At 47.1% G+C, this 24,368-nt stretch overlaps 2 protein-coding genes across 3 annotated transcripts in view; both read right to left on the reverse strand.

Moving 5' to 3' along the window:
• Positions 1–11,812: 11,812 nt before the first annotated feature.
• On the reverse strand, positions 11,813–14,677 carry LOC131727504 (mitochondrial import inner membrane translocase subunit Tim10-B). 2 transcript variants are annotated; one of them, XM_059018896.1, is made up of 2 exons: positions 14,607–14,677; positions 11,813–12,812 (listed from the first exon to the last, which is right to left on the reverse strand). In XM_059018896.1, the coding sequence occupies exons 1-2, from the start codon at positions 14,633–14,635 to the stop codon at positions 12,608–12,610; spliced, it is 234 nt and encodes a 77-aa protein (XP_058874879.1). In that variant the 5' UTR covers positions 14,636–14,677; the 3' UTR covers positions 11,813–12,607. The 2 variants fall into 2 exon arrangements, with proteins under 2 accessions (XP_058874879.1, XP_058874878.1); XM_059018895.1 differs by lacking the exon at positions 14,607–14,677 and adding an exon at positions 14,130–14,364.
• A 1,569-nt stretch (positions 14,678–16,246) lies between these two features.
• Positions 16,247–24,368, reverse strand: part of LOC131727500 (uncharacterized) — an 8,523-nt gene continuing 401 nt past the window's right edge. Inside the window, exons 2-8 of the mRNA XM_059018866.1 lie at positions 23,122–23,260; positions 20,978–21,971; positions 20,329–20,569; positions 19,746–19,895; positions 18,634–18,979; positions 16,862–17,979; positions 16,247–16,636 (exon numbers count right to left, since the gene is read on the reverse strand). Of these exons, the coding sequence (XP_058874849.1) occupies positions 16,247–16,636; positions 16,862–17,979; positions 18,634–18,979; positions 19,746–19,895; positions 20,329–20,569; positions 20,978–21,971; positions 23,122–23,236 (3,354 nt within the window). The 5' untranslated portion in view covers positions 23,237–23,260. The remainder of the gene's footprint in view (positions 16,637–16,861; positions 17,980–18,633; positions 18,980–19,745; positions 19,896–20,328; positions 20,570–20,977; positions 21,972–23,121; positions 23,261–24,368) is intronic.

The raw sequence follows: 24,368 nt of genomic DNA on the forward strand, positions 1-24,368 counted from the left end.
TGTAATCACATTTCAAGCAGTGAAAGACGTCCTGTAAATGTTGTGGTCACAAACCGCCCCCTGCTGGCTAACATAACGAATCACAAGCACTATACTTTATTTTAATACTATTCAAATTCTGCAGTACAATATTCAGTTAATGTACGAACGTAGAGTAAACATGCTATGAATAGGCACATAGATAATTAGATACATACTCTATATAAATACACACATTCATTTTAATATAGTTAGATTCATGGCGTAGACTGAGGAATATTACTGGATCTGAACCCCACAGAAAGCGCGTTGGTTAAACCTATCCAGTGGGTGGCATCAATGAGTCTTCAGAGAGGGGGCTTGGTCACGTGTCCTGCCTCATGACACGCAGGAGAGTCGGAGATCATTTGCATCTGTCTCTTTCCTTCTCAAAATCTGTCAGCAATTTTAACTGCCAGTGGACCGATCCACGATTTGGCCATTGTTACTTTTAAAAGCGTTATTTCTTCTTCATATTTTTTTTTTTTACTTGAAATCTTGGTGGTGATGTAATGTAGTTTTGTTTCCACTAGATGCTGCTCTCTTATCAACGACGGAGAGTATTTATTTTATTTATTATTATTATTTTAATCTATAGCTCTGGCCAGGCGTTTTGCATCACCTAGAATTCTAGGATTGAGACATAATAAAAAAAATAAAAACAGTACTGAAAAACTATATGAGCATAATTTAGATCTTTTATTTAACATTGTGTAATCGAAGAAACTACAAAATGATATCGCAAAAAAAAAAAGTCTACAGGAAGCCATCACAGTAGTAATAGTATTTCATGTAAGATTTTGAAAATGTTACATTTTTTACTTTGTCAGTTTTTCGGTTAAGTATATGGAAAACTACAAAGCGGTGTGTAATTCAATATGTTAAGGTAACATTGTTCAGCAGCTTTCCCTCGACTTTATGAAGCAGAATTAGTTCTTCAGGGTGATGAAGATGCGAAAACGTTTGTCCATAGCTGTGTATTAACGTACAAACAGCACCGTGCTTTCTGTGTCTCGTTACCTGACATCTCCACTGACGTGAATCGATATCAGGAGTCCGTCTGTGGCTTCTACCCAGAGAGGGTCGATGTGTCCTGGGTCCAGCAGGGCGGCGCTGTGGAGCTTGCTGCAGAGAGGGGAGAGAATGCGGAGAATGAGGACGGGACCTTTAGTAGGAATAGTGTGCTGAATGTCACTGTCACTCAGGAGCTGAGTGGAGCCACAGTGAGCTGCCGGGTTCAGATAGAAGGACTGGCAGAGCCTGTTCACAAGGAACACACCCTGGTAGAGACTGATCCCAAACCTGATCAAGGTGAGAGACACGGAGCCCACAATGGGATGTGGTTGTGTGGCATTTTTTTGTTTCTCACAAGGTAGATAAAAAATAAAAAATAAAAAAATAAAAAAGTGATAGTGGGTGATCGACTACCTAATCATGGTAAGGAAAGACACATTAGCGTGTGAAAGCGTGCATGCATGTGTGTGTGTGTGTGTGTGTGTGTCTCAGAGTGTGCACGCAATCCACGCGTGTTTGTCTGCGTGTATCTGTGCAATCCTTCACGCAATCTCCTCTCTCTCTCTGTTCTCTACAGCCTGGTTCTTGAGGCAGTGATTCTCCTGGCCTCCTTTGGTTCTTTGTTGGTATTTTATACTTTTATTATATAATTCTTAATTATCTAATAGCCTGAATTACATGTGAGATTGTTAAAATACTTCCAGTTCAAATATATATATTTAATATTAATAATGATGTATTTATATTATTAAATACCTACATGAAAAACACTAGTTAGTTAGGAAATGCAGACAATATAAAAACTAACCTCGTTAACGACATTAAAGTAATGATAACAACAAGATAAAAATAAAGATTTAGCTCCGGTAACTTGAAATAAATAATACCCTTGAAATAAATAATACACACTGTAATTATTATTATTATTATTATTATTATTATTATTATTATTATTATTATTATTATTATTATAGTAATAATAATAATAATAATAATAATAATAATAATAATAATAATAATAATATGACACATCGTTTTTTGACGTTTAAACATGACACATGCACTAACAGGCCTCGTAATTCGCACTGATGTAAAGCAGTAGTATTCGATGAAACAATTATTGTTTATTTATTTTAATTTTTTTTTTTTTTTTTTAAAAAAAACATTATTTTAATAAAATAGTGAATACTTACTCCTCGTACCCTCGGAAACGGTGCAGCGTTTTGATTAAAATGAATGAAATTAAAAAAAAAAAAAAAAACTCTACTCTCTTTTCACTCGACGACGACGACCTCGGTTCGGTTTTAAAAAAATGTCAGTTACTTTTTTTGAAAATTGTCGCGCGGGCTGGAACGCAAATGTAAGCGCGGTATTTTATAGAGAGCCTCTCATTGGTCAACAGCGGACGTCAATCAATATTTAATTAGCAGTGGGTGTGTTAAGTGAGTGAGCGGGTCAGAGCGGCTCAGTAAAATAATCAGCTTCACGCCTTGCTCCGTGCCGCTCCCGCTGAGCCGCTGCTGAGCATTTCTCATCAGGGATCAGAGTGAGCGGACGGAATGGACACCTGCAGGAAACAAGTGGAGAGGACAGGCAGGATTGACAAATACGTTTGTCAAGAACGATGAACTGGTTTATGAAGTTATGTGTTAAATTGGCTAAATAAGATGGTATAAAAAATGTTGTTTTCGAATTTGTATCATTTAATTTTTCATTTTGTTTTAAATGTAGAGCTGTTTTATAGTTATTAATGTATTATTATTAGCCTTGTAGTATTAATATTATTCATCATTTTCATTATCGGTATTGTCGGTATTAAACACAGCCAGATATGAGGTTCAGTCCAAACAGAGCGCCGGACTCAGCGAGGTCCAGCAGGGGACAGTAACTTCACACGGGGTCATTTTATCTACCATCACCTCAGAAACACAAACAAGCAAATCATTATGATTCGCCTTTTTTAAAAGTCGCTCAGCGCTCTCCTGGAGCAGAGAGTTAAAGTCATTTAAATCTGCTGGGTGCGTTTTCTGAGCGGCTCACTTACTTAACGCGCCCAGTGCAATAGTGCAAGGAGAGCGCATCAGCTGAGGATCCAGTGATGAGGTGCTGAGGTCGGGAGAGTCCAGTGCAGAGCAGGAGGGGCGATCCAGAGATCTGCAAAATTGGATCATCGTTTTATATGTAATAAAAGCTCCAGTTTGAAATTGCACCCACTCCCTTGGAAAACTACAGGAGTTACAGGGTTACAATGCAAGCTTCATATTTAAACACAGTGCGGTTTACAGACAGTGCAGATAATAATAACACTGCTAGAGTACAATATGAACCAGGAGGCAACAAGTTAGGATCACAGCGAGTTCGATCTACAGTGACAGATTAGCAGTGCAATAGTGCAAGGATAGCGCATCAGCTGAGGATCCAGTGACGAGGTGCTGAGGTCAGGAGAGTCCAGTGCAGAGCAGGAGGGGCGGATCAAGAGATCTGCAAAATTTGATAATAGATAGTATATCTAATAAACAGGTTCACATCTTCTGCTCTGTATCTGCATTTTTTATTTTTTTAACAATTAGTGTAATTACATTTGACCGCCAAAATTTTTTATAATGAACCCAGCTACCCTGAGGAGCGCGAGCTGCTAATTCAAACTGGTGGAGCTCGAGCTGCGAGTTTCAACGGCCGAAGCGGCGCGACTTGAATTTTACAGCTTGGAGTTAAAGATAAATAAAACAAAAACGATATTATTAAATATAGTTGTAAATAATATAAGATAAGGCAGTATAAATATAAAGTCTCGCTTACAACGGGAGGTTGTGTGAAGAAAATTCTTCAGAATGGTCAAGATTATGAAGAGGAATCTGTGGAAGAAAGTTATCAGGTAAGTTTAAAAAAAATACATTATTATTATTATTATTATTATTATCGTATTACGGGTGGCTTAATAGATTTTTTTTAAGTTTGAATATGAATTTAAAAAAAAATACTTCAGGTTTGAATTTTTTATTTTGATCAATTGCGATGACGTTGATTTACGTCAGCGGCCGTTGTTGTGTTTAAATGTAATTTTAAAGTTGAAATATGAAGGAAAAAAAATGTTATATTCTGGTTTGGATTATGTTTTTTGGTAAAGTGTGTGGAAATTGATTTCTTATTAAGTCAGTTTATTTATTCAGAAGACGTTTTTGTTCCCCGTTCCCTGGCAACGGCGCTCTTTTCCTGGCGCATGTTGTTGTGAGGATTGTGATCGGGGCTGACCCGGTGATATTAGGCACTGTTGGCATATTCGCGTTGGCTGTTTGGGGCCACTCGTGTCAAACTGAGTTTCTATAAAAGAGAGACACTAGAAACGGCATTTGTTTTTAAGACTGCCTGACAGGAAACGAAATCGGCTCTCAAACAGCCGGCAGACCCGGTCCGGGGAACACGCTGTTATTAAACTGAGATAGTCTGTCTGGCTGCGCTGGAGCGGCTGCAATAAAAATCACATCCTTAGAGCGGGGCTTTTCTCTTGAATTTTGCTTTGGTTTCCTATGAAACTAAATGGCTATGCTTGTACAGGTCCCATCAGGGGTCTGTCAGGATGTAACATCTCAAACTCTGGTTTGAATGTTGAATTTATTATATAGCGCCGTGTGTGGTTGTTCTGTGTTGCTGTACAATGCTTGGCTTGGCTGCCCTCTTCAGGACAGATTGTGCACATGCGCAGATGTGAGCTTTACCGAGAAACTAGAACGTGTTCTTGTTCTGTAGATTATGAAATTATTATTATTATTATTATTATTATTAGTAGTAGTAGTAGTAGTAGTTGTAGAAGTAGTATTATTGTAGTCTGGTTATGGGAGGCTTGTAGTGTTTAAATGTCAATTTAACGTTTAGATACAAATGAAAATGAATTTTGTATTTTGGTAAAGTGTTTGGAAGTTTATTTACTTATTTAAGCTTCTTATTCAGAAATAACTTTTTTTTATTTTTGTTCCCTGGTAAAAACTGTGAAGCAACTAGAAATGAAGAGCAGCTCCTGAACTCACAGTCAAATAATAATAATAATAATAATAATAATAATAATAATAATAATAATAATAATAATAATAATAATAGCAATATGAAATCCATAATGATTCCAAAAATCATAAAAAGGAAAAAAAATGTAGAAATGTGTTTAGAAGCAAACCAGGATCGCGTTGAGTCGTATACTTATTGAATTACATGCCTAATAATACATTTAAAAAGCAGGGCGTTATTCTAAGTGGAAATAAGTAGTTTAAAATTTGTTTTCGTTGTCAACAAAACTGCGTTTCGAAAGTGTCATGTTTAGTAGCTTGTTAATAACAGGATGCTGTTTACATGAATCTTTGGAGAACACGCGGATAGATAGCGCAGCCAAAAAACATTTCAGCCAATCAAAGCCTCGCTCTTGTTCAACTTGAATTTAGAGAGCGCTTCCATGTGCTTATCTCAATCCACAGGCTTTCTGTCACTGAATATGATCGCTGCTGATACTGACAAGCACGTCACATTACATTAACTGAAGCACAACAACACAGACCTCACCGTTACTGTGAAGAGATGGCTGCTGCGGGTTCAGACCCGGACACCGGTGAGTTGTGTGCTTGTATTGTGTTTTTAACAAACTAAGAGGGCGGTGTAATATGTGGAAATATAAACAATTAAAAAAGCACAACGCGATTGTAATTGGAAGTTAAACGTTTGGTTTCGTTTTCAGCAGAAATATCTGTTTGAAAGAGGTGCAGGACAGACAGGTGAGATTCAGGGAGTTAGTTTGAGAGCTCTGTGTGTGTGAACGGAGGTGCAGGACACACAGGTGAGATTCAGGGAGTTAGTTTGAGAGCTCTGTGTGTGTGAATGGAGGAGCAGGACAGACACGTGAGATTCAGGGAGTTAGTTTGAGAGCTCTGTGTGTGAATGGAGGTGCAGGACAGACAGGTGAGATTCAGGGAGTTAGTTTGAGAGCTCTGTGTGTGTGAATGGAGGTGCAGGACAGACAGGTGAGATTCAGGGAGTTAGTTTGAGAGCTCTGTGTGTGTGTGAATGGAGGAGCAGGACAGACAGGTGAGATTCAGGGAGTTAGTTTGAGAGCTCTGTGTGTGTGAATGGAGGTGCAGGACAGACAGGTGAGATTCAGGGAGTTAGTTTGAGAGGTCTGTGTGTGTGAATGGAGGAGCAGGACAGACAGGTGAGATTCAGGGAGTTAGTTTGAGAGCTCTGTGTGTGTGAATGGAGGTGCAGGACAGACAGGTGAGATTCAGGGAGTTAGTTTGAGAGCTCTGTGTGTGTGAATGGAGGTGCAGGACAGACAGGTGAGATTCAGGGAGTTAGTTTGAGAGCTCTGTGTGTGTGAATGGAGGTGCAGGACAGACAGGTGAGATTCAGGGAATTAGTTTGAGAGCTCTGTGTGTGTGAATGGAGGTGCAGGACAGACAGGTGAGATTCAGGGAGTTAGTTTGAGAGCTCTGTGTGTGTGAATGGAGGTGCAGGACACACAGGTGAGATTCAGGGAGTTAGTTTGAGAGCTCTGTGTGTGTGAATGGAGGTGCAGGACACACAGGTGAGATTCAGGGAGTTAGTTTGAGAGCTCTGTGTGTGAATGGAGGTGCAGGACAGACAGGTGAGATTCAGGGAGTTAGTTTGAGAGCTCTGTGTGTGTGAATGGAGGTGCAGGACAGACAGGTGAGATTCAGGGAGTTAGTTTGAGAGCTCTGTGTGTGTGGAGGTGCAGGACAGACAGCTGAGATTCAGGGAGTTAGTTTGAGAGCTATGTGTGTGAATGGAGGTGCAGGACAGACAGGTGAGATTCAGGGAGTTAGTTTGAGAGCTCTGTGTATGTGAATGGAGGTGCAGGACACACAGGTGAGATTCAGGGAGTTAGTTTGAGAGCTCTGTGTGCGTGAATGGAGGTGCAGGACACACAGGTGAGATTCAGGGAGTTAGTTTGAGAGCTCTGTGTGTGTGAATGGAGGTGCAGGACACACAGGTGAGATTCAGGGAGTTAGTTTGAGAGCTCTGTGTGTGTGAATGGAGGTGCAGGACACACAGGTGAGATTCAGGGAGTTAGTTTGAGAGCTCTGTGTGTGAATGGAGGTGCAGGACAGACAGGTGAGATTCAGGGAGTTAGTTTGAGAGCTCTGTGTGTGTGAATGGAGGTGCAGGACAGACAGGTGAGATTCAGGGAGTTAGTTTGAGAGCTCTGTGTGTGTGGAGGTGCAGGACAGACAGGTGAGATTCAGGGAGTTAGTTTGAGAGCTGTGTGTGTGAATGGAGGTGCAGGACAGACAGCTGAGATTCAGGGAGTTAGTTTGAGAGCTATGTGTGTGTGAATGGAGGTGCAGGACACACAGGTGAGATTCAGGGAGTTAGTTTGAGAGCTATGTGTGTGAATGGAGGAGCAGGACAGACAGGTGAGATTCAGGGAGTTAGTTTGAGAGCTATGTGTGTGAATGGAGGAGCAGGACAGACAGGTGAGATTCAGGGAGTTAGTTTGAGAGGTCTGTGTGTGTGAATGGAGGTGCAGGACAGACAGGTGAGATTCAGGGAGTTAGTTTGAGAGCTCTGTGTGTGTGAATGGAGGTGCAGGACACACAGGTGAGATTCAGGGAGTTAGTTTGAGAGCTCTGTGTGTGTGAATGGAGGTGCAGGACAGACAGGTGAGATTCAGGGAGTTAGTTTGAGAGCTATGTGTGTGAATGGAGGAGCAGGACAGACAGGTGAGATTCAGGGAGTTAGTTTGAGAGGTCTGTGTGTGTGAATGGAGGTGCAGGACAGACAGGTGAGATTCAGGGAGTTAGTTTGAGAGCTCTGTGTGTGTGAATGGAGGTGCAGGACAGACAGGTGAGATTCAGGGAGTTAGTTTGAGAGCTCTGTGTGTGTGAATGGAGGTGCAGGACAGATAGGTGAGATTCAGGGAGTTAGTTTGAGAGCTCTGTGTGTGTGAATGGAGGTGCAGGACAGACAGGTGAGATTCAGGGAGTTAGTTTGAGAGCTCTGTGTGTGTGAATGGAGGTGCAGGACACACAGGTGAGATTCAGGGAGTTAGTTTAAGAGCTCTGTGTGTGTGAATGGAGGTGCAGGACAGACAGGTGAGATTCAGGGAGTTAGTTTGAGAGCTCTGTGTGTGTGAATGGAGGTGCAGGACACACAGGTGAGATTCAGGGAGTTAGTTTGAGAGCTCTGTGTGTGAATGGAGGTGCAGGACAGACAGGTGAGATTCAGGGAGTTAGTTTAAGAGCTGTGTGTGTGTGAATGGAGGTGCAGGACAGACAGGTGAGATTCAGGGAGTTAGTTTGAGAGCTGTGTGAATGGAGGTGCAGGACAGACAGGTGAGATTCAGGGAGTTAGTTTGAGAGCTCTGTGTGTGAATGGAGGAGCAGGACAGACAGGTGAGATTCAGGGAGTTAGTTTGAGAGCTCTGTGTGTGTGAATGGAGGTGCAGGACAGACAGGTGAGATTCAGGGAGTTAGTTTGAGAGCTCTGTGTGTGTGAATGGAGGTGCAGGACAGACAGGTGAGATTCAGGGAGTTAGTTTGAGAGCTCTGTGTGTGTGAATGGAGGAGCAGGACAGACAGGTGAGATTCAGGGAGTTAGTTTGAGAGCTCTGTGTGTGTGAATGGAGGTGCAGGACAGACAGGTGAGATTCAGGGAGTTAGTTTGAGAGCTCTGTGTGTGTGAATGGAGGTGCAGGACACACAGGTGAGATTCAGGGAGTTAGTTTGAGAGCTCTGTATGTGTGAATGGAGGTGCAGGACACACAGGTGAGATTCAGGGAGTTAGTTTGAGAGCTCTGTGTGTGAATGGAGGTGCAGGACAGACAGGTGAGATTCAGGGAGTTAGTTTGAGAGCTCTATGTGTGTGAATGGAGGTGCAGGACAGACTGGTGAGATTCAGGGAGTTAGTTTGAGAGCTCTGTGTGTGTGGAGGTGCAGGACAGACAGCTGAGATTCAGGGAGTTAGTTTGAGAGCTATGTGTGTGAATGGAGGAGCAGGACAGACAGGTGAGATTCAGGGAGTTAGTTTGAGAGGTCTGTGTGTGTGAATGGAGGTGCAGGACAGACAGGTGAGATTCAGGGAGTTAGTTTGAGAGCTCTGTGTGTGAATGGAGGTGCAGGACAGACAGGTGAGATTCAGGGAGTTAGTTTAAGAGCTGTGTGTGTGTGAATGGAGGTGCAGGACAGACAGGTGAGATTCAGGGAGTTAGTTTGAGAGCTCTGTGTGTAAATGGAGGAGCAGGACAGACAGGTGAGATTCAGGGAGTTAGTTTGAGAGCTCTGTGTGTGTGGAGGTGCAGGACAGACAGCTGAGATTCAGGGAGTTAGTTTGAGAGCTATGTGTGTGAATGGAGGAGCAGGACAGACAGGTGAGATTCAGGGAGTTAGTTTGAGAGGTCTGTGTGTGTGAATGGAGGTGCAGGACAGACAGGTGAGATTCAGGGAGTTAGTTTGAGAGCTCTGTGTGAATGGAGGTGCAGGACAGACAGGTGAGATTCAGGGAGTTAGTTTAAGAGCTGTGTGTGTGTGAATGGAGGTGCAGGACAGACAGGTGAGATTCAGGCAGTTAGTTTGAGAGCTGTGTGTGTGAATGGAGGTGCAGGACAGACAGGTGAGATTCAGGGAGTTAGTTTGAGAGCTCTGTGTGTGAATGGAGGAGCAGGACAGACAAGTGAGATTCAGGGAGTTAGTTTGAGAGCTCTGTGTGTGTGAATGGAGGTGCAGGACAGACAGGTGAGATTCAGGGAGTTAGTTTGAGAGCTCTGTGTGTGTGAATGGAGGTGCAGGACAGACAGGTGAGATTCAGGGAGTTAGTTTGAGAGCTCTGTGTGTGTGAATGGAGGTGCAGGACAGACAGGTGAGATTCAGGGAGTTAGTTTGAGAGCTCTGTGTGTGTGAATGGAGGAGCAGGACAGACAGGTGAGATTCAGGGAGTTAGTTTGAGAGCTCTGTGTGTGTGAATGGAGGTGCAGGACAGACAGGTGAGATTCAGGGAGTTAGTTTGAGAGCTCTGTGTATGTGAATGGAGGTGCAGGACACACAGGTGAGATTCAGGGAGTTAGTTTGAGAGCTCTGTGTGTGTGAATGGAGGTGCAGGACACACAGGTGAGATTCAGGGAGTTAGTTTGAGAGCTCTGTGTGTGTGAATGGAGGTGCAGGACACACAGGTGAGATTCAGGGAGTTAGTTTGAGAGCTCTGTGTGTGAATGGAGGTGCAGGACAGACAGGTGAGATTCAGGGAGTTAGTTTGAGAGCTCTGTGTGTGTGAATGGAGCTGCAGGACAGACAGGTGAGATTCAGGGAGTTAGTTTGAGAGCTCTGTGTGTGTGGAGGTGCAGGACAGACAGCTGAGATTCAGGGAGTTAGTTTGAGAGCTATGTGTGTGAATGGAGGTGCAGGACAGACAGGTGAGATTCAGGGAGTTAGTTTGCGAGCTCTGTGTGTCTGTGTGAATGGAGGAGCAGGACACACAGGTGAGATTCAGGGAGTTAGTTTGAGAGCTATGTGTGTGAATGGAGGAGCAGGACAGACAGGTGAGATTCAGGGAGTTAGTTTGAGAGGTCTGTGTGTGTGAATGGAGGTGCAGGACAGACAGGTGAGATTCAGGGAGTTAGTTTGCGAGCTCTGTGTGTCTGTGTGAATGGAGGAGCAGGACACACAGGTGAGATTCAGGGAGTTAGTTTGAGAGCTATGTGTGTGAATGGAGGTGCAGGACACACAGGTGAGATTCAGGGAGTTAGTTTGAGAGCTCTGTGTGTGTGAATGGAGGTGCAGGACAGACAGGTGAGATTCAGGGAGTTAGTTTGAGAGCTCTGTGTGTGAATGGAGGTGCAGGACAGACAGGTCAGATTCAGGGAGTTAGTTTGCGAGCTCTGTGTGTCTGTGTGAATGGAGGAGCAGGACACACAGGTGAGATTCAGGGAGTTAGTTTGAGAGCTCTGTGTGTGTGGAGGTGCAGGACAGACAGCTGAGATTCAGGGAGTTAGTTTGAGAGCTATGTGTGTGTGAATGGAGGAGCAGGACAGACAGGTGAGATTCAGGGAGTTAGTTTGAGAGCTCTGTGTGTGTGAATGGAGGTGCAGGACAGACAGGTGAGATTCAGGGAGTTAGTTTGCGAGCTCTGTGTGTCTGTGTGAATGGAGGAGCAGGACACACAGGTGAGATTCAGGGAGTTAGTTTGAGAGCTCTGTGTGTGTGAATGGAGGTGCAGGACAGACAGGTGAGATTCAGGGAGTTAGTTTGCGAGCTCTGTGTGTGTGAATGGAGGTGCAGGACACACAGGTGAGATTCAGGGAGTTAGTTTGAGAGCTCTGTGTGTCTGTGTGTGAATGGAGGAGCAGGACACACAGGTGCAATCTAGCCAGTAGACAAAACAGCATAACAAACTCTATGGTGCACTTAATATTAAATATTAAAACTTCATACAAAGTGTGTTTTTAAAAAAATATATATAAATAATAAAACATGAACAGAATCTTGTTGAAATGTGTTTTTTTTTTCTCGTTTTGGTTCTTTGGGTTTGAAACCCGTCTCTCCAGAGGAAGGGGAGTCTTTAGCTGCTGGATTTTTGAGTTCACTCAAATGAAAAACAGCAGAATGAAGCGGTGAAACCCGACTGTGCTTTTCAAACTACCCCTTACCTGGAAATAACAAACATGGGGCTGCAAGGGTTAACTTGTTTTAATAAAACAAAATCAAATCAATCAATCAATCAAGAACGATGCAACACAGTGAACGAGAGAACACAGCCACACCCCACCCCCACCCCCACCCCCACCCCCATCCCCATCACAACAACTGATACTGAAACAGCCAGGATCCACTGCAATACAAGAGAGAACACAGAAATAATGAAACTGAACACATTCAGTGACTAACGTTTCCACTACAAGTCTCTCAGCGTAAATAATGGAAACGTTTGCCATTGAATTGACACTGAAGACGCTGAGAAAGACTTCTAGTGGAAACGTTTGCCATTGAATTGACACTGAAGACGCTGAGAAAGACTTCTAGTGGAAACGTTTGCCATTGAATTGACACTGAAGACGCTGAGAAAGACTTCTAGTGGAAACGTTTGCCATTGAATTTACACTGAAGACGCTGAGAAAGACTTCTAGCGGAAACGTTTGCCGTTGAATTTACACTGAAGACGCCGAGAAAGACTTCTAGTGGAAACGTTTGCCGTTGAAAAGTTTCTTTTAGTGTTTCTCAACCCAGTGCTGTTGAGGGTTATAATAGTTCTTGATAACAGAAAAAAACGAACTTGAACACATGAAAACACAACAATCCGGACAGTCTGCACTCATCGCTGAAGGAAAGATTTCACATCCGCACAGACAGCGTCACCCAGTCCAGGTTTTACTACCAGCTTGATCAGCCCCAGTGTGTCTAGCTAACAAGCTCAGGTATGTCTTATTATTAAACTCCCAGTGAAACCAGGACTGGATCACACTGCTGTGCAGCAGGAGTCTGATTGCCATCCCTGCAGACAGAAGTTTGAATTGAGTCTCTGGGTGAGCGTGTCAGGGTGGGGGCGTGGTCTGAGCCGGGAGGGGGGCGTGTCCTGGTGTGTGAGCTCATCACTGCGGCCCCGCCCCCTGCTGCTGCATGCTTTTCATCAGCTCCTCGTCCTGCACCGACAGCTCGGTCAGTTTCCGGCCCATCCTCTCGTGAACATCCAGGTACTTGGAGACGCAGCGGTCCAGGCAGACCGCCTCCCCCTTCGACAGCTCCGCCTCCTTGTAGTGGGGGGGGACGCACTTCCTGTGACACGCGCCCGTCATCCTGCGAGAGACAGAGAGAGGAGGGCGCGAGTAAAGACACTTCTACAATATCACTCAGAGAGAGAGAGAGAGAGAGAGAGAGAGAGGGAGAGAGGGAGAGAGGGAGAGAGGGAGGGAGGGAGAGAGGGAGGGGGAGAGAGAGAAGGGGACAGAGTAGACAGTTCTACAATATCACTCACATAGAGAGAGGGAGGGGGAGAGAGGGGGAAAGGGAGGAGGGGGAAAGAGGGAGGGGGGAGAGAGTAAAGACAGTTCTATAATATCACTCACATAGAGAAAGGGAGGGGGAGAGAGAGTAAAGACATTTCTGTAATATCACTCACATAGAGAGAGAGAGTAAAGACATTTCTGTAATATCACTCAGAGAGAGATAGACAGAGTAAAGACACGTCTACAATATCACTCACATACAGAGAAATAGGGAGGGGGAGAGAGGAATGAGGGGAGGGAGGAGAGATGAGAGGAGAAGAGGAGAGAGATTAGAGAAGGGGAGAGAGTGAGAGGAGGGGAGAGAGGAGAGAGATGAGAGGAGAGATGTTAGAGAAGGGGAGAGAGAGGGGGAAGACCAGGAGGGAGGGAGAGAGAGGGGAGGAGAGGAGAGGAGACAGGAGAGGAGAGGGGAGGGAGGAGTAAGTAAAGACACTTCTAAATATCACTCATACAGAGAGAGAGAGAGAGAGCGAGCTATTGAGCACTGCATGGGGGGTAGTGTGTGATAAACGTAGCTCGGATAAACCTAGCATCTCGCCTCTCGCGTGGGATTTAAATCAATCGATTTGATTTTTATATGTAGCGCCTTTCCTGCAAAACATCTCAAAGCGCCGTACCCAGCTTTACATTAAAAATGACAATACAAAAAACACAATTACATTACAATATAATTAAATCACAACGTTAATAACAAATGCAATGAAACGCCAGCTTGTTTTACGATACCAAAAATACATAAATAAATGAACCGTCCGTGTATCTGATATTAACCCTTAGCGGAATAACGAACGCTTTCATCGATAGCGACCTCACAAGGGAACGTACTGTCTGTAAATAAAAACGAAAATGAGCGACAGACTCATACGAGCCGAATGACATTTAACCTCCGTTATAAACCAATGGAATAATAATAATAATAATATTTTGAGAAACAATTTTCTATGAAAAACATATTTATTAAATGTTCAAACCTATTTTATTTCAGCTATTTTTTAAAAAAAAAAAGAAAACTCATTTCATGCAGGAAAATGTTAATGCTACTAGCAGCACTAACGCAGACCCCGAATCCTTTAAAATTAATAATATTACTACGACTAATAAATATTACCGATTGTACATGTCTGACATCATCTCCACTTCTAGTTCCGCCGCCAGCTGTTGCGCCTTCACTGCGTCCATTTCCGAGTTTTTTTTTTATCAATCGAATTTGTGTTTTTTATTTATTTATTTTTAATATTGAAGTTGTGAAGCTAAACCCGCTGCTTTAACCTTCAGCATCTGCGCTGCACTCACGCGTGTGTCGCGGCGTTCCCTCACTTCCGCTATCAATAAAGTTAGATTCAATTTAAAAAAAAAACAGGCCAGTCAGCAGCTAGGACAGGACAATGATGTCACAAGTGGGCGGAGTTAGTAAACAGTGACGCCATTTCTGGAGCCCATAGAGCACTTTCACAGCGCTCTCGCAATGCTTGTAACGTATTCAGGCTCGCCCTGGCAAAATGTTTCTGGACATAAGCAAGCATTAATTCGCACAAATAACAGTCAGTCACTTTAACGCTCTTTTGTACCGTTATTAAAACAATACCGGTATATCCTGGCGCTGCAGCACAGCATCCACACAATGTATTCAGTACTGAGTGGGCTCCACAAATGCCGCCTGTATTATTATTATTATTATTTATTTCTTAGCAGACGCCCTTATCCAGGGCGACTTACAATTGTTACAAGATATCACATAATAATTAATTTTTTTTTTTTTTTTTACATTTAGTTACATTATTTTTTACACATTATTTGTACATACAATTCCCCATTTATACAGTTGGGTTTTTACTGGAGCAATCTAGGTAAAGTACCTTGCTCAAGGGTACAGCAGCAGTGTCCCCCCACCTGGGATTGAACCCACGACCCTCCGGTCAAGAGTCCAGAGCCCTGACCACTACTCCACACTGCTGCCTGTAATTGAGTGCCGAACTGCATCACGGGATTGACTGTCCTATCCTTCTTTATATTGTCCCGGGTCAGCAGCAGCGACTCGCTCCGTGTTGGGAAGGAGGGGAGGAGCGACGCCCAGCGGCCGGTTGGTGGAACCGCAGCTTAACCACGTACCAGTAACTTCACAGATGGACCGCACGCACGCACGCACGCACGCACAGGCTAACGGACTTTCCAGCGGCTGATTGCGATCAATACATTTAAAATATGAATTTGAATATTGGTGTATTAGAATTATGTTTTTTTTAAAATGTTTTAATTGGAAGTTAAAAATGAGGAGCCTAAACTAGATCAATACTTTCAACACACACACTATCCTCTCTCTCTCCCTCTCTCTTTATTATTATTATTATTATTATTATTATTATTTATTTCTTAGCAGACGCCCTTATCCAGGGCGACTTACAATTGTTACAAGATATCACATTATACATTATTTCACATTATACAGATATCACATTATTTTACATACAATTACCCATTTATACAGCTGGGTTTTTACTGGAGCAATCTAGGTAAAGTACCTTGCTCAAGGGTACAGCAGCAGTGTCCCCCACCTGGGATTGAACCCACAACCCTCCGGTCAAGAGTCCAGAGCCCTAACCACTACTCCACACTGCTGCCCTCTCCTCTCTTCCCCAGTCTCCCCTCTCCTCCCCAACTCTCCCTCTCTCCTCTCTTCCCCAGTCTCCCCTCTCACTCTCCTCCCCAACTCTCCCTCTCTCCTCTCTTCCCCAGTCTCCCCTCTCCCTCTCCTCCCCAACTCTCTTTTCTCTTCCCCAGTCTCCCCCCTCCTCCCCATCTCTCCTTCTTACTCTCTCTCTCTCTCCTGTCCACTCTCCCCATCACTGCCCCAAAGTCATACAAATAATTAGAGACAATTTTTTTAAAAATTAACTCCCAGCTGCTGCTTCTCATTTTGACCAACAGGCAGCGATATCTGGAGCTGCGATCGATTTGAACTCTTTAATTAATTATAATAATAACACAGGGCTGGTAATCAGACTCCTATTGCACAGCAGCGTCACCCAGTCCAGGTTTTACTACCAGCTTGATCAGCCCCAGTGTGTCTAGCTAACAAGCTCAGGTGTGTCTTATTATTAAACTCCTAGTGAAACCAGGACTGGATCACACCGCTGTGCAGCGGGAGTCTGATTCCCAGCCCTGTAATAAACCCTGCTGCTGGACTCACCCGTGCGTGTGTCGGAGCTCCTCTCTCTCTCTCTCTCTCTATCCCATCACATCCACCTCCTCATCCTCGCTCCCTGCCTCGCTCCTCTCTCCCTCGGACCCACAGCGCCAGGCCAGCGAGCCCCCCAGCGTCCCTGCAGCCAGCCCAGGGCTCCCCCCACCCACCACGTCCACGTCACATCCCTCCTCCTCCTCCTCCTCCTCCTCCTCCTCCTCCTCCCAGCTTCCTGTCGACCCCCGCACGACCCTGCCGGGACAGGAAGCGGAGACGAGCAGCAGTCGCGTTGCCGCGGAAACGTCTCCCCAGGACCGGGGGTCACCCGAAACAGAAAGACGGCTGCGTTTGGTTTCGGGGCTCCCCTCTCCTCCTCCTCCCCCTCTTCCTCTCTTGGGCGTTCTGTTTTCAGAGTCTGAATCTCCGCTGTCGTTCTGGGGTGGAGAGAGGAGGGAGGGGTGGAGAGAGGGGGAGGGGGCTGGGAGAGAGGAGGGAGGGAGGGGTGGAGAGAGGGGGGGATAAGAGGGGGCATCAGAAGGCAAAAACGGTCCCCCATCCTCCTCTTTTTCGTTCTCCCTTCCTGTCTTCTCTCCTTCACCTCTCTCTTCTCCCTGCTCCGCTGCGACTCGGCTCCCCTTTCTGGATATTCGAGGGCTGACAGGCAGCTGGTTCTGGGAGCCCTGGACCTGTTGCTGGTTCTGATCCGGGTCCCAGCGGCTCTTCAGCGCGGTTCCCGGGTCCGGAGTCTGGTTCCGAAGCTCTGGGTCGGCTCTGGAGCCCCTGCGCTGCTCCACGCTGGAGGATTGAAGCTCTGCTCTTCCCAGCAGGTTCTGGTCCGGTTTTTGATTTTCCAGCTCCAGGGCTTGGGCAGAACGTTCCGGGGCGTGTTCTGGGCCTTGGCTGGGATATCCGGGCCGGTTGGTTTCTGAACTCAATGGGTTTTGGGCTCGAGTTCTGCTCCACTCTGCTCGGGTGCTGTGCAAGTCAGACTGGACCCGGCTCTGAGTTTTAATTGAGACTTCACCCTCGGGGTTCGCTGCGTTCTGGATCCCAAAACCCCTCTCTCCAGCCTGGGCAGGACTAGAACCTTCTAGAACGGCGCTAGGGGTTCTAGAACCTTGTCCCCGGCTTTCACTCGGGTTCCGAGCTGGGGAATTCTCCAGCAGTCCCTGGCAGGGGGTCAAGGTGCCTGTGCCGCGTTCTTCGAGGCTCGAACCCGTGTCTCCGGCAGCAGCCTGGCCCTCCCCTTCCCCCACCTTCCCCAGGGCGAGGTTTATAATCCTCTGGGGTACAACCAGCACCCTGTACCCCTCCAGGTGGGATTCGACAGCCAGCCCCACGGGGCAAACCTCTCCCCCCGTCTCCCCCGCTCCTCCCCCCCTCCCTGCTCCCGCCACGGTCTCCTCCTGGTAGGAACGTGCCACGGAACTCAGGAAGTCTTCTAGAACGTTCCTGAGTTCCTCCTCGGAAACTTCGGAACCGTCCGAGGTCTCCCGGTGCCCCCTGGGATAGAAACAGCCGCCCGGGACCTCCGGACCGGCCCCCAAACTGTCCAGGGTTCGAACCCTCTCTCCTCGGTCCGTGTCGCTCCTAGAACACCCTGGGGTTGCGGGTTCTAGACTGCGGGAGGGTTCCGGGGCTCCGGTTCCGAGTGCAGGGGGCTGGTAGAGGGGGAGCGGGGCGCACTGATAGAACGGTACCAGGATGTTTTGGGGGTTTACCTCCATGGGGTCCCCCTCTACCGTGGTTGCCGTGGAGACAGGCGTGCCCCCGTGACCTGCGAAGCGAGGGGAGAGGCGTCAGTTACGCGGGGTAACCCTGCACCCCCCCCCCCCATCCCAGCAATATAAACCAGCCTGTCAGTGACATCATCCACCCCCATCCCAGCAATATAAACCAGCCTGTCAGTGACATCATCCACCCCCATCCCAGCAATATAAACCAGCCTGTCAGTGACATCATCCACCCCCCATCCCAGCAATATAAACCAGCCTGTCAGTGACATCATCCACCCCCATCCCAGCAATATAAACCAGCCTGTCAGTGACATCATCCACCCCCCATCCCAGCAATATAAACCAGCCTGTCAGTGACATCATCCACCCCCCATCCCAGCAATATAAACCAGCCTGTCAGTGACATCATCCACCCCCCATCCCAGCAATATAAACCAGCCTGTCAGTGACATCATCCACCCCCCATCCCAGCAATATAAACCAGCCTGTCAGTGACATCATCCACCCCCCCATCCCAGCAATATACGCGCCTCAACAGCATGGACAGAACAGCCGTTATCAAAAAATGCGACCTTTTGACAGACGGACGGCTGTACGGACAGACACCCCCCTCTCCTCCGACCCCCAGAATCTGTTATCATCAGTAACTTAAACTAAGTAACATCAATACCACGTTTCTTGGTCGTCTACTGTACCTTCGACGACATCGCCAGCTCCCAGCATCCCTTTCCCCTTGACGTGACCGCCGCTCGCCTTCCCAGAATCCTCTGCGGGCCGGTCTCCTGTCGGCTGAGAGCCACAGCCCCCCCTGGAGTCCGTCTCCACGGCGATGGGGCTCAGCAGGGGCTCCAGGAAGTTGAGCTGTATCATGACGTCCTCCAGCAGCCTCCCGATCTCCTCCTCCTCCTCCTCCTCCTCCTCTCTCTGTCTCGTTCCCTTGTTTCCCTGCGGCACTGGGGTCCTCTTGTTTGTGCAGGTGACCCCTACAGGGTATTTCCTGGGGCGCCCCGGACCCCTCTTCAACAGGGAGTCCCCCGAACGCTGGCGAAACGAGACGAGAGACTGAAACGACTGACACTGGGAAAATACAGTGACTTCGAATGGAATTACATTGTAACTGCAATTTAATATCACTAGACTGGACTGGAATTACATTGTAACTGCAGTTTAATATCACTAGACTGGACTGGAATTACATTGTAACTGCAGTTTAATATCACTAGACTGGACTGGAATTACATTGTAACTGCAGTTTAATATCACTAGACTGGACTGGAATTACATTGTAACTGCAGTTTAATATCACTAGACTGGACTGGACTGGAATTACATTGTAACTGCAGTTTAATATCACTAGACTGGACTGGAATTACATTGTAACTGCAGTTTAATATCACTAGACTGGACTGGACTGGAATTACATTGTAACTGCAGTTTAATATCACTAGACTGGACTGGAATTACATTGTAACTGCAGTTTAATATCACTAGACTGGACTGGAATTACATTGTAACTGCAGTTTAATATCACTAGACTGGACTGGAATTACATTGTAACTGCAGTTTAATATCACTAGACTGGACTGGAATTACATTGTAACTGCAGTTTAATATCACTAGACTGGACTGGAATTACATTGTAACTGCAGTTTAATATCACTAGACTGGACTGGAATTACATTGTAACTGCAGTTTAATATCACTAGACTAGACTGGACTGGAATTACATTGTAACTGCAGTTTAATATCACTAGACTAGACTGGACTGGAATCACATTGCAGGGCTCTGCAGGGGGAGTGTTATTACCGTGCCTGTAATGGGGGGTGTTTTTTTCGGGGTAAGCCGTCGTTTGGTTTCAAGCCCTGGCAGGCGCCCCGTTCTATTCCCCCGTTTCGGGGCGACACTCGCGATTTTTCTGGGGCGCCCTCTCCCTCTCTTCGGAATCAGTCTGATTTCCTGTCAAAAACAAAATCCAAGAAGGGAGATTCTCAGCTTCAGAAACAGACAGAGCTGCCCCTGTATTCAGTATTAATACAATGGAGGAAATAAGCCTTTTTATACAGTGTATAAAAACAACACAGCCCTGAATAGAATCACTCAAACACGGTGTTTATTATTAGTTTGTTGCTCAGTCTGTGTTGCTTTGACTGTGAGTTCAGGAGCTGCTCTTCAGTTCTAGCTGCGCTGCCATAGTTATTGTATTGTGAATCGGTACAGCCCTGGCTAGGACTACAGCTCCCAGCATGCCTCTGCACCCGCGGCAATGGTGAGGGATGCTGGGAGCTGTAGTTCTTTACCTGCAATGCGCTGGGCTGGGCTGTATCACATTGGAATGAATGCAAACCTCATGGGAAGGTAAGGGGCCGTTTCCTCTGAAGGTTCTACTCACTGGACTGACTGTCGGGGTTCCTCCGAGTCGCTTCGCCCCCTTTCTGTGATTGGCTGCCTCCCCGGGGGGCGGGTCTTGGTGTTTAACCCCCTCAGCGCTGACGATCTTCCAGCCATTCCCACGCGGGGCTTTCTTCAGTCGGATCCTGGTGTGGGAGTGCCACCCCTCTCCTCCTCCACCATCACCCCATTCCTTCCTCCTCCCCCTTCTCTCCGCCCCATTCCACCCCTCTCCTCCTCCACTATCACCCCATTCCTTCCCCCTCCTCCTCCTCCTCCTCCTCCCCCTTCTCTCTGCCCCATTCCACCCCTCTCCTCCTCCACCATCACCCCATTCCTTCCCCCTCCTCCTCCTCCTCCTCCTCCCCCTTCTCTCCACCGCACTCCGCCCCTCTCCTCCTCCACCCTCACCCCATTCCTTCCCCGTCCTCAGCCCAGCCTCTCTCTTCCTCAGCAGGGCTGACACGCAGCCCATCCACGGGCTTGTCGTTCCTCGTTTCCTCCCCCTCCCCTCCTCCTCCTCTCTGTTCTGCTCCGTGTTGGTGGCAGCGGTGGGATCTCTTTTCTTCAGCCTCCTCTTGCTTCTCCTCGGTAACTCTGCTCCCTCTTCCTCCTCCCCCTCCCCCTCCTCCTCCTCGCTCCTCCCCTGCCTCAGCTCACAGGAGGGAGGGACAGCGTTGGTAGATCCTCCCCTCTCTTTCTCTCGTTCTGTCACTTCCTCTCGGGGGCTCCTGGGCTCCAGATAGAACTCGATGAATCCCGGGGTGCTCCCGTCGGGGCCCCCGTACCCCAGCTCCACCACCGGGGAGTCGGCCCCTCGCCCCCCTAGGCCGCCTTCGCTCCCCCGATCCGTCTCCGAGCCCGCGGAATTCTGCCAGTCGTTTCCGGAGACGATCCGGAGCGTGTCCTTCTGCTTCCCTGAATACCTCCGACCCCCGTCTCCCACCCCCAAAACCAGCGGGACGCAGACACAGGGGCTCCTGGAACCCCTGAAACACAGAGGGGGGCCCGGGCTGCACCCCACGTTTGGAGGGATGCTGGGGCGCACGAGCAAGAGGTGGGGGTGTGGGGAGCGAGGGGCTGTGGAGTCATTAATAATGCTCATATTGTTCACATTATTATTATTATTATTATTATTATTATTATTATTATTATTATCATCATCATCAATACCATTATCATTGCTGCTGTTCACAATGCTATTAACACTGCTGCTGTTCACAATGCTGTGAATAAGATTGCTATTCCCAGAGTCTCTCTCGGTGTGACTGTTGTAATCGCACACATTTCGTTCCTTATCTCTCTCTGCGCTCCTCCTCCTCTCCTCCTCCTCCTCCTCCTCCTCCTCCTGCAGGACCAGCTTCCCGTCCTGGATGCTGACGTTCCGCAGCCCCTCGATCCCGAGCTCTCTCGCCGCGCTCAGCGCCCGCTCCGCTGACTCCTCCCCTTCGAAGCGCGCCTCGCACGTGTACATGAAGAGCACGAGGGAGCGGAGAGCCTCGAACCCGACGCCTCGCACCTCCAGCAGCCTCCGCGCAGACCCCCCGCCCTCGCCCTCTCCCCCCGGAGCCACGCACAGCAGGGAGTGAGAGAGCACGGGGCTGCAGGCAGACAGGACACAGCTGTGAGCCGGGATACACAGACCTGAGAGAGAGGGGGAGAGTGAGGGGTTAGGAATATAAAGAGAGGGGAAGAGAGAGGGGACAGAGGAGAGTGGAGAGGGGTGAGAGAGAGGGAGAGAGAGAGGGATAAGGAATATAAAGAGAGAGGAGAGAGCAGTAGAGAGAGGGGACAGAGGAGAGAGGAGAGGGGTGAGAGAGAGGGGGTTAGGAATATGAAGAGAGGGGAAGAGAGAGGGGACAGAGGAGAGGGAAGAGGGGTGAGAGAGAGGGAGAGAGAGAGGGATACGGAATATAAAGAGAGGGGAAAGAGGAGAGGAGAGAGGGAGAGAGAGGAAAGGACTGCAGGCAAACAGGACACAGCTGTGAGCCGGGATACACAGACCTGAGAGAGAGGGGGAGAGTGAGGGATAAGGAATATAAAGAGAGGGGAAAGAGGAGAGGAGAGAGGGAGTGAGAGGACAGGACTGTAGGCAGACAGGACACAGCTGTGAGCCGGGATACACAGACCTGAGAGAGAGGGGGAGAGTGAGGGGTTAGGAATATAAAGAGAGGGGAAGAGAGAGGGGACAGAGGAGAGGGAAGAGGGGTGAGAGAGAGGACAGGACTGTAGGCAGACAGGACACAGCTGTGAGCCGGGATACACAGACCTGAGAGAGAGGGGGAGAGTGAGGGGTTAGGAATATAAAGAGAGGGGAAGAGAGAGGGGACAGAGGAGAGGGCAGAGGGGTGAGAGAGAGGGGGTTAGGAATATGAAGAGAGGGGAAGAGGGGTAGAGAGGGGACAGAGGAGAGGAGAGAGGGAGAGAGAGGACAGGACTGTAGGCAGACAGGACACAGCTGTGAGCCGGGATACACAGACCTGAGAGAGAGTGAGAGATAGAGAGGGGTTACTGATATAGAGAGGGAGAGATGAGAGGAGAGGGGAGAGAGAAGACAGGGGTTATTAAACATACACAGAGGGGACAGAAGAAGAGGTTCAGGCTGGCAATCAGACTCCTATCCCACAGCAGTGTCACCCAGTCCAGGTTTTACTACCAGCTTGATCAGCCCCCAGTGTGTCTAGCTAACAAGCTCAGGTGTGTCTTATTATTAAACTCCTAGTGAAACCAGGACCGGATCACACCGCTGTGGAACGGGAGTCTGATTCCCAGCCCCGTGTCTCCAGCGCCTCACCCTCAGCCTGCAGGATGACATCACAGAACAGGCCGCTGCGCTGCTGGCAGTGCAGCCGAGAGAACGCCCGGCCGAACCCCCGGGGGTCCCCGTAGCTCAGCCGGGGCGATGACATCACTGTGACCTCACTGCGCAAACCCTGCAGAAAGACAGGACAACACGGCACGTGACACGTTAACCCATCGCCTGCCGTACCAGCACACCAGCAGGGAGATAATATATGATTATTATTATTATTATTATTATTATTATTAAGAAGAAGAAATATGAATTACTAACTGAAGACTATTTCAATCAAACTTGCCCACCTAGAAAAAAGGCCACGCTGTGACGCACAGTCGACGTCACGGGGTTACGAAATAAACAGGAGGCTGTGTGGTCCAGTGGTTAAAGAAACGGGCTTGTAACCAGGAGGTCCCGGGTTCAAATCCCACCTCAGCCACTGACTCATTGTGTGACTCTGAGCAAGTCACTTCACCTCCTTGTGCTCCGTCTTTCGGGTGAGACGTAGTTGTAAGTGACTCTGCAGCTGATGCATAGTTCACACACCCTAGTCTCTGTAAGCCTTGGATAAAGGTGTCTGATAAATAAACTAATAATAATGATAATAAATAGAAAGGTTAAGAAGCCGCGTTCCTATATCCGCCATTCTGGCTCGCCGGCTCCATAGTTTATTATCGGGCGCGGCCTCCACGTTTGATCCTAAATGGTGTCGGTTGCTCGTTAATTATTATTGATATGTTTTATTAAGAGATTTTTAAACTTATAAAAACACATATTTATTATTAAATTTAAAAAAATAAATAAACGGGAAGGACAAAACAGTCTTGCGCAAGCTTAATACACGTGCTACTAAATTTTATTAATTAATTAAACAGGCTAATTAACTGTCCCGGCGTATTTTAATACAATTAATAACAATTAATAATTACAATGAAGGAGAGGGGAGAGGGGAGAGGGGAGAGGGGGGGGGTCTTACTTAAAAGTGTTTTTTTTTCTTGTCGTGTGATAAAAATATACTTTTTTAAAAAATAAAAAAGTTACATGGTCAAATTTTTAAGCTCGCTGGTCGTGTTCGTGTTTTTATGATTATATTAGTAAACGCGTTAAAAAATATATGAATTAAAAATACGACAGAGGCAGGAACTGTAGTGGCTGTCACTCTAAATTATATAAAACAAAACCTTTATATATATATATATATATATATATATGGTATTCGGTCTAATGAGGCCAAAAGAAATATT

This window comes from Acipenser ruthenus, unplaced genomic scaffold (genome assembly GCF_902713425.1).
Source record: "Acipenser ruthenus unplaced genomic scaffold, fAciRut3.2 maternal haplotype, whole genome shotgun sequence".
NCBI classification, from domain to species: Eukaryota; Metazoa; Chordata; class Actinopteri; order Acipenseriformes; family Acipenseridae; genus Acipenser; species Acipenser ruthenus.